This window comes from Arachis duranensis, chromosome 3 (genome assembly GCF_000817695.3).
Source record: "Arachis duranensis cultivar V14167 chromosome 3, aradu.V14167.gnm2.J7QH, whole genome shotgun sequence".
In the NCBI taxonomy this organism is placed as follows: domain Eukaryota; kingdom Viridiplantae; phylum Streptophyta; class Magnoliopsida; order Fabales; family Fabaceae; genus Arachis; species Arachis duranensis.
Window position 1 is genome coordinate 56330810 of NC_029774.3, and position 10372 is coordinate 56341181.

At 38.8% G+C, this 10372-nt stretch overlaps 1 protein-coding gene across 1 annotated transcript; it reads right to left on the reverse strand.

The window, feature by feature from the left end:
* Positions 1-4416: 4416 nt before the first annotated feature.
* LOC107479465 (uncharacterized) lies at positions 4417-4992 on the reverse strand. The gene has a single exon (XM_016099598.1). It carries the CDS (start codon positions 4990-4992, stop codon positions 4417-4419), a length of 576 nt encoding a protein of 191 aa, XP_015955084.1.
* Between the last annotated feature and the right edge of the window lie 5380 nt (positions 4993-10372).

Here is a 10372-nt window from a genome sequence, read left to right on the forward strand (position 1 = left end):
CGTACAGTGCGCATGCGCGTCACCATACGTGTAGCAACTATGCCAAATCTTATATTATTTCGAAGCCCCAAATGTTAGCTTTCCAACCCAACTGGAACCGCATCATTTGGATCTCTGTAGCTCAAGTTATGGCCGATTAAGTGCGAAGAGGTCGGCTTGACAGCTTTTGCGATTCCTTGATTTCTTCATGAGTTCTCCAACTTTACATGCTTTTTCTTCATTCCCTTGATCCAATCTTTGCCTCCTAAATCTGAAATCACTTAACAAACATATCAAGGCATCTAATGGAATCAAGGTGATTAAATTTAGCTATTTTAAGACCTAAAAAGCATGTTTTCACTCTTAAGCACAATTAAAGGAGAAGTTATAAAACCATGCTATTTCATTGAATAAATGTGGGTAAAAGGTGATAAAATCCCCAAAAATCAATACAAGATAAACCCTACAAATGGGGTTTATCAACAGCTATGACCTCTTATTATTTACTTATCCTTGGTAATTACTTTTCTTGATTTTCTTTTCCTGCAAGCTTTAGCTCAGTGTCATGTGTGTAGCAATTTTCCAACTTATTTGTGCTCAACACATTATTCACTACAGACACTTGGCTCACATTTCTTCTTAGAACATTGTTGCCGAGCACCTCTTTGGGTTACTAAATGTCTTGCAACTAGGTTGCTCTTGATAATGGACTTTCGGTTGATAATCTCGGGTTAGTTAACCCAAGTTACCAAGTGTTAAAGCACTCCATAGAACCTAATCATCCAAGCAGATCCTAGTACAAAGACACCATAGGCATATGTCCTAAGGTTTGAGTCATTGGTGTCTAGCCTTATTCATTGCTCCTTTTGTTTCTGCTACCACTTTTGGCTTTTCTTTTTCTTTCTTTTTGTTTGTTTTTCCTTCAACCAAGGACGTTTATTTGCTAAGATTCATAGACAATAAGCTAATTTTCACTTAGAAAGAGAACAATCTATCCTTTTATTCATTATGAGTGAGATACCACATAATCAAACATTTATGCCACCACTTGCTATGATGTTGCTTTGCTAAAAAGGAACTAATCCCATTCATGTTCAAACATTTCTTTTATTGAAATTGAAAAGACTCAGGGGACAAGACAGGCATTCAATCAAGTGAAAGTGAAAGCACACATACTTAGGCTAGCATACTTATTGTAGAACAAAACACACAAAATGCACAACTACTAAAACTAAAAGTTACTATCAACTAAGCAAACATGTTCTTTCTTTATTGAATGTGATAATCAAGGAGCAGGTCCGCCTTTCATTCTTTATCCTGTTTGTCTTTCTTCTTCTTCTCGCTTGCTTGCTTGCTAGTTTCCCCCTTGCCTTTCCCTTTTAGCTTTTGCCAGAATCCAGCTTTCTTTATTGTCTCTTCTACTCTATTTTCAAGGCATATTGCTTTGTCTATTTCTCTCTCACTCCTTTCCTTGAAGTATTCATCATAAATTGGAAATGCTGGCTCCATATTATGTAAATGTTCCGCAATGTAGTTTAACTTGATTTGGCCATTTATGTTATAGTCAGCTTGAACTCCATACATTGCATCCTGAAGGGTAGTGAATTCCTTGAAAGCTCTCATGTTATCAACTTGAAGTTGGGCCAGCTGGTTGAAAGATTCCTGAAATTGTGAAGCTTGTTCTCTTTGCATAACTAAAAATTTTGACTCAAAATCTCTCTGTTGGCTCATCATTCTCAACTGAAGCTCATCTTGTTTTTGTTGAGCTCTCATGTACAGTGAATGGAATTCTTCCTGCTTCTCTTGAATCCTCATATACTGTTATGATAATCTTGCAATTGCTTCTTGCATCTGAGCCATATCCATATTATTTTGTGGTTGGAATTGCTGCTCTTCTTCTTGTTCTGCTTGTGGCTTTTCTCGTTGTTCTTCTTCCTCCCTTGGTCTTCTCTCCATTTCCTTCTTTGTGGCCTTCGACTTTGTTGTGCTTCTCTGACAATCATCATCCTTTCGAGGGTTAGGCATGCCTGGGTATAACCATGATGGGTTTGCATCCTCCAGTGGCACTCTGGCATTCATGCACAATCGCATAATGGTACTTGGGTAATATAGCCAAGCTTCAGCTGAAGGCTTCTCTGCAATCTTTTGAATATCACTTGCAATTATCTCGTGAACCTTTACTTCTCCTCCCACCATTATACAGTGTAGCATGACAGCCCTTTTCTTGTTAACTTCTGAAGTGTTCACTATCCCAAAAATTAATCTCTTTATAAGCTCATACCACTCTTTTGCTTCAGGGGTGAGATCTCCCCTTTTCAAGAATTTGTGCCTTCCGTGATCATCTATCTCCTAGTCAGCATTAACCACACAAATATCACTAGAGATTTCATAATAATTTGGGTTTCCATTTACTCTTTCGTGGTACCCTGGCTCATCAAAATGGAATGTCCTCATTCTTAAGACTTTCATAATAGCCTTCGAACTAAAATCCACTTCTACTCCCCGTACATAGCTCTTGTAAGTTGGAGCTTCATTTATATCAAACCTTGGGATGTTAGTATAAAACTCCCTTATGATGTTTGCATTAATCCTGGTGATTGGTGAAGTGAGCTCTTCCCATTTTCTCTTTCTGATCTTGGCTTTCATTCCTAGGCACCCTTCATCAGGTAGCTGAAGTGAAACTTCTGGATATATCTTTTTGTTATTCATCCACCCAAGTTACATTTGATGGTACCATGATTTGAACTTCCATTGATCGTATTCTCTTCCACATTCTTCAACCATGGGTTCCTTTCCTCTTCTCCTTTTGGCACTTGAAGAAGAAGTCATGCTTCCCTTGATTGGTTGACCAGGTTGAGGTTAAAGGTTTATGAAGAAGATTGGTTAATGTGATGTTTTCACGGGGGAAAAGAGTTTGAAGTTAAGATGGTATGATGAATGCAAGTGAACAAGGGTGCTTTGTTGCACAGGGGGTATGGTTTCTAAGCCTTTGGTTTTAGAGAACACAAGATTTGAATATCTGGAGTGCAAGATGTGTGAAATTTTTTGTTCATATGCAAGTTTCAAGTGAGGCTATTTATAGTAAGCTTTAATGAAGAATGGATGGTTAGGTTTCAATTGGACAAGTGGTAGATAAAGGGTGTGTATGCAAGGTTGGATAAAGACAAAAGTTGCCTCTTCATGAAGCATATCTCCTTGATCTTCAAAGTGCTTCTTCCAAAGGTGTGCAGATTCACCTTTCAAGCCATGTGATCTATTTTTGTCTTCATGCTAATCTTCTCTTTCCTTGTCTTGTCCTTTTCATTAAATAGTTCTCTGCTAATCTAACCATCATAACAAGACAAAAAGGAGTAAGCACTAACAAGTGGTAGCCAGAGAACACTTCATGTTTAAAACTAAGAATTGACTACCATTCCTTATGTTTGTTTAACCAACCATGACTCTCTTTGGTGCTCTTACATATAGTCTTGGAGGACACCAAATGTAGTGTTTGGTTATATGGTTTAAGGTGTTACTTCCTCCAAGTGTTGCTATTGAGATTTCCGCAAGATTATTGTCACTTTTGGTTAAACCATCAAGAGAAATACTTTATTTCTTTCTATTATTAGTTATGAACTAAAAACTATAAGCATGGTTGTACTTTCATGAGTTTCAAAACTCAAAAGACTTTTGACTTTCATGACTTGTTCTTGCAATATGTATAACACCCAACTGAATGTTTCACTACATATTCCAAGGTATATATGTCAATATGGCATTATGATCACCATTTTTTTGAAAAGTGTTGTAGTGTGCTTGTGGGCACACCAAACTTAGAATTGGATCATATGCTTTCCTGTGTCATGAATAATTGTCAACATTTGTCTAAGAGAACTTGAATTCATGTTAAAGCAACAATTATTATTCATATTGAAACATTAAAAACAAGAAAACTAAATCCTGAGCTGCCTCCCATGGAGCACTCTTTTATCGTCATTAGCTTGACACTGGGCCCTTATTAGGGTGGTTGATGATTGTGATATCTCAGTTTGTCTCCTCTCATAATAAGCTTCCTTCCAGTGCCTTGATGTTCAATCTCTACATGCTCCAGTGAGAGTATCCTGTTGATAGTGTAGTAATCATCAGATTGTTGATTTGTCCCCAACTGCTGGTAAATTAGCTGCACTATATCTCCCTTTGAAAATCTTTCAGTTGGAATCTTTTTATTTTTCCACCCTTTTGGCCCCTTTTTCTTGCTTTTCTTCCCTTTTTTTGGTGATTCTTCTCCTTTGACAGTGGGCTGTGTTTTAGAATCTGTCTTCTTAGTGGCTAACACCTCACTTCCTCCTTGCTTTCTCTCATCATTCTTTAGAGTCTCATTCTCCTTTTGTCCTACTTTGCTGCTTGTCTCTTGCTCTGAAGAGAATTAATGAGTGTCTCATTGGTTTCTTCTTTCCACTACAAGTCTTCTTTGTCAACCTCCATGCATTTTTCCTTTTCATCATTATGATGTGCTTCTGGAAAGACATTCAGAGTAATGCTTTCATCATGTACCCTTAGGGTCAACTCTCCTTGTTCAACATCTATGATAGCCCTTGTTGTGGCCAAGAAGGGTATTCCCAAGATAATAGAGTCACTCCCTTCTTCTCCTAGATCCAGGATCATAAAGTCTGCTGGGAATATGAATATCCCTACTTGGATCAGGAGATTTTCAATCACTCCTCTGGGAAATACCAATGATTTGTCCATGAGCTCTAGTGACATTTGTGTGGGCTTTACCTCCTCTATGCATAGCCTTCTCATCATAGAATAGGGAATTAGATTGATGCTTGCTCCTAAGTCACACAGTGCCTTATCAATGGTTAGGCTACCAATGGTACAAGGCAAGAAGAAGCTCCCATGATCCTTGAGTTTTGGTGGGATGCCTCTTTGAATTACAGCACTGCGTTCTTCAGTGAGCATAATGGTTTCCTTCTCATGCCAGCTTCTCTTTTTGTTAATGAGCTCTTTCAAGAACTTTGAATATAGAGGCATCTACTCTAATGCTTCAGCCAGGGGGATATTAATCTCTAACTTCTTGAAGACTTCAAGGAATTTGGGGAAGTGTTGATTCTTGGTTTCCTTGTTGAACCTTTGAGGATATGGCAATGGAGGTGTGTGAGCCTTCACTCCTTGCCTTTGTTCTTGAGATGGTTCCTCCATTACTTGCTTCCCCTTCCTTAAATTTTGTGGCTGGTCATCCTTCTCTTTAAGCTTCTCTTGAGCTTTCTTGTTATGTGCAGCTTCATCCTCTTCTTTGTTGTTGGCTTCTTTGTTATTCACCAAGATCCTTCCACTCCTTAATTGAATAGCTTTGCATTCCTCTTTAGAATTTGGAATGGTATCACTTGGGAGTGAGCTTGTTGGCCTTTCAATCACAGCTTGCTTGGACAGTTGTCCAATTTACCTTTCTAAGTTTCTCATTGAGGCTTCATGATTCTTGCTTGTTAGTTCCTGCTGCTTCATTGTCTTTTCCATTAGTATCTCCAAGTTTGAGATTCTTTGAGTATCTTGTGGTATCTGTGGCTGATTGTGAAATGTTGAGGGTGGATGATAATTATTTTGGTTAGTGGCTGGATTATTGGATGGATAATAGTTGGAATTGGGATTATTGTTTTGGGGTTTTTTGTATGGATTGGGGTTAGTGTTTTACTGGTTGTTGTTGTTTATGTTTCTCAAGTTGTTGTGGTTTGAATTTCTTTGCCATGGCTGCTGGTTTTGGTTGTGGTTATCTCCCCATCTGAGATTTGGGTGGTTCTTCCAGGAAGGGTTGTATGTGCCTCCATAGAATTCATTCTGGCTGGATCCTTGGTTGTGCATGTAGTTCACTTGTTCCTGCTGCTGATCCTCTTGGTTTTCTTCATTTGATCCCCACCCAGTTGGCGGTTGATTGGTGACATTCATTGATGCAACTTGCAAACTATCAATTCTCTTAGCCATTTGCTCAAATTATTGTTGGATTTGCTGCTGCATCACCTTGTTTTGAGCTAGGATAGTGTCCACACCTTCCAACTCTAGGACTCCTTTCCTTTGGGCTGGTTGACGTTGCCTTTGATGAGCAAAGAAATATTGATTGTTTGCCACCATATCAATGAGGTTTGGGGCCTCCTCTACTGTCTTCATCAATTGCAAAGAACCTCCAGCCGAGTGATCTAGTGCTTCTTGAGCTTTCAAGGTCAAGCCTTCATAAAAATTCTGAAGTATATCCCATTCATTGAACATTTCAGGGGGACACTTTCTGATCAAGGTCTTGTATCTCTCCCAAGCCTTATAGAATGACTCTCCATCCATCTGAGTGAATGTTTGGACCTCTGTTTTGACTCTAATGATCCTTTAAGGAGGATAGAACTTGGCTAAGAACTTGTTCACTAGATCTTCCCAATTATTGATGCTATCTCTTGGAAATGACTCCAGCCATTGAGTAGCTTTGTCTCTCAGAGAGAATGGAAACAACAACAATTTGTAAATGTCATGATGCACTCCATTGGTTTTGACAGTGTCACAAACCCTTAGAAAAGTGGATAGGTGTTGGTTTGGATCTTCAAGTGGGCCTCCGCTATAGGAACAGTTGTTTTGTACCAAAGTCATGAGCTGTGGCTTTAATTCAAAATTGTTTGCATTGACATTTGGGGTAAGGATGCTACTCCCACAATGCCTTGGATTAACAAATGTGTAGGAAGCCAAAATTCTCCTCTGAGGTTGACCATTGTTGTTGGCCACTCCCACTGGTGGATTTGTTGGATTCTCCTCTATTTCTTGGTATTCTTCTTCTGATCCTTCCTCTCCAACAACGTTTTTTCCTTTTGCTTCTCTTCTTAACCTTCGGAGAGTCCTCTTGTCTTGATTACAGAAGGTATAGGTCTCTCCTCTTGCCTCTGTCATACAACCAAAACAACAAGAAACACACAGAGCACTCTCTGGCTTGAGTGTAGTGAGAGTTAGTAGAGACAAAGTCTCAAATAGTTAGGGTGCTGATAAAAAAATAAAGGAAAAAAAAGAAAAAAATGATTAATCTAGACCACCATCTTACTTAATCATTGTCAATCTAGATCAATCCCCGGAAACGGTGCTAAAAACTTGATGAGCAGAAATTAGATTCCAACACAAAACTCACTGGCAAGTGTACTAGGTCGCATCAAGTAGTAATTACTCACATGAGTGAGGTCGATCCCATAGGGATTGATGGATTAAGCAATTTTAGTTAGATGATTAGTTTAGTTAAGCAAACAGTTGATGATTTGAGTGAATTGTGATCAACAGAAGCTAAATTGCATGAAAATAAAAGGGAGAGGGGAATTTGACAGAATCTAAAGGTGCAAAAGAAATAAAAGAGCTGGATCTTAAAGTGCAAGTAATGTAAATGACTGAAGCTTAGATTACAAGAAATGTAAATAGCTGAAGTTTAGAATGCAAGAAATATAAATTGCTTGAATAGTAAAGGGATTTGGGAGCTAGGATTTAGAATTTGACAAGAAAATGTAAGGTGTGATCAATCAGAGAAGTAGAAGATGAAATGAGTTGCAGAACAGAGGGAAAATTGCTTGAAGAATAAAACAGAAAAAAACTTAGCTCAATTGTGAAATCTGAAAGAGAAATTAAAGATCGAAGAGGAGCAATGAGATTAGAAAACAATTCTAGATCTGAATTTCTCCCTTGATCGAACAGAATATAAATTGCAGAAGAAATGTAAATAAAATAGCAAATAAAACTTAAATCAAATTCCTCAATTCTCAAAATTTTGCAGAAGAAGAACAAAGATGAATTTCAGATCAAGAATTGAAACAGAATTCCTTCAATCTCAATCCAAAATTCCAAGCAAAAAGTAAAGGTTGCAGAAGAAAGTAAAATGAGAAATAAAGAGCAAGACTCAGATCCAACCTCAGTTACAGAGTTCTCAATGAAACTCAAAATGAAAGAAAAATCAGCTAAAAGTCCGAAGAAGCCCTCTACAAATCAAACTAACTCCTATTTATACACTTTCTATTTTTGATCTTCAAGCCTTGAATTGGGCTTTTGGCCTTGATGGAATTGGGTTGAGGATGGTTCCAATTGGGTGCCCTTTGGTGTTGAAAAGAGATCTGTGCGAAATTTGAATACTGATGTTTCAAGTTTGAGTCAACGTTTGAGGGCCAATGTTGATTCAAACGCCATCTTAGAGCAACCAGCAAAACCAGCAGTTTTGCTGTCACTAGCATTTGACTCAACGTTGGAGGTAGCGTTTGAGGTAACGTTGGATCTCCAACGTTCAGATGTGGCGCGTACGTGCACCGTACGCTTCCACGCGGATGCCAAAATTTGATGTTTTTATGCGTACGCGACATGTACGCGCACGCGCAACTCAAAATTCCTTTAGCCCTACAGTTGATCATTTCCGCATTACGTTGGGGTTAACGTTGGACCCCCAACGCCATCTCAAACGTGAGCTTCAGCATGTTTGTGTTCTGTTTCTCTTCCAAGTTTGAGTCAACGTTGGTGGTCCAACTTGGCCACCAACGTTGCTTCCTTTCCATCTTTATATGCTCGGTCTTCAACCTTCCTCTATGCTTTCTTCACCTATCATCAACCAATAAATGAATCAAAGCTATACTAAAGTCATAAGAATTCTTATCATTCTTAACACACAAGTAATTATAGCATAATTCTCATGAAATTGCATCATATTAATCATAATTGGATTAATCTAGGTATGCATGAATTTCCACCCAAATGGCATACTTATAACACAACCGAAAGTCCAAAATACATTTATAAAACCCTAGTTCTCCATAAACATCTAAGAGGAACAAGATAACACAGGTATATATATGAGGAGAGTCTATACACATATAGCAAAAGATCAAAAGTTAAACCCCAAAATGAATCCACTTCGCTGCAGAAGCTCCAGACACCTACCGAGGTGTCTCTCGACCTGCATTTAAAAAATAATAATGTAGTATGAACCGGGGATTCTCAGCATGGTAAAGGTGCTACATACATAAGATATAAGGTCTTGGGAATGCCAGACGCAATCCTAAAACACCGACACTCAGATTATAAAACCTGAAGAGCTAATAAAAAATCATAAACGGGTGGACCTCTAAGGTTTTAACTTAACCAAATCCAAACTAAAACCCTCATTCTCTCCACCTTTCCTCCATTCCTCCAACTTCGATGAAATTGCACAGACAGGCAAGCAGACAAAGAAAACACAGGTAGTTTAAAGATATAGCAAATAGACACATAGTAGTTAAACATGAAATCAATTAGGCATACCCAAGTATACAAACCAAAGCAAACAAACAAATGCACATAATGAATGCATGTCCTATGGTTGTTGATATCAACTTTCGGTTACTTAGCCAGCCCAACGTGTCCTGGTAGCTAACCGTAGACAGAACACCAAACACAGAGCAAGTGGGACAATTCCGTAATCTTTGCATCGTACCCACATAACCGGAGCAGGAGACAACTTCACCCTGCCTCTTACCCAGGCGGTGTTATAGTTCTTGACCCAGAGCAAGTGGCGAAAGAATAAAACCCTTACGTCTTACCCGAAGCCTTGAACTTTCCCGGAGCAAGTAGATAACACCATTGCATCTTACCCGGCAATCTCGCCTCTTACCCGAAGCAAGTGGATAACACCACTGGGTCTTACCCGGAGGCCTATCACAATTAAATTCAAGTTCATTTTCATTATTATTCCAATTCATTCATAATCATTCAATCATTAATTCATTTTTCATACGTTCTCAACATCTCTATACTTCTTTAACATATACCCGGAGCGAGTGGTAATTGTCACCGCCTCTTACCCGGTCACCTCTATCTCATTCAATTCATTACTCTGCAATTTGCTTCACTCCCAAGTTACTACTTTTTTCTAGCTTCATCTCATTACTAGGCATACTATTACGGTTTAGGTGCTAAAAGAGTAAAAATAGAGGTTTAGAGGTTCGAAATTAGGTTATAAAAGATGAAATTCATCTTTGCTGAAAATAGGGTAGTCACGTACGCCAGCACCTTGCTCGCGTACGTGAGATGCCCAACCCAGAAGGGTTGGTCGCGTTGCGTGCAGGTGGTTGCTTACGCAACCCCTAAAAACCCCTGGTTGCGTATGCAAGCACGCTGCTCACGTACGCAAGATGACAAACCCGTAAGGGTTGGTCGCGTCACGTGCAGTAGTCGCATACACAAGTTGTGCAGAATAGCAAAAGTGCCGAATGTTGTACAATTTTCAGTTTTATACTCCAAACTTCTGACGCTCATAACTTTTTTGTTTTTAAACATTTTTTATGTGTTCTTCAAATAGCGTAAACTTCACGGACCTAATTTTCATATGAAAAAGTTTGAAACAATTTAAGGCTCTGGAAGCCAAGTTATGGCTCGCTGAAGTTAA

Bases quoted from the DNA above. Each gene is read 5' to 3' on its own strand.
- LOC107479465 (XM_016099598.1), bottom strand. From the start codon at position 4,992: ATGCCTCTATATTCAAAGTTCTTGAAAGAGCTCATTAACAAAAAGAGA.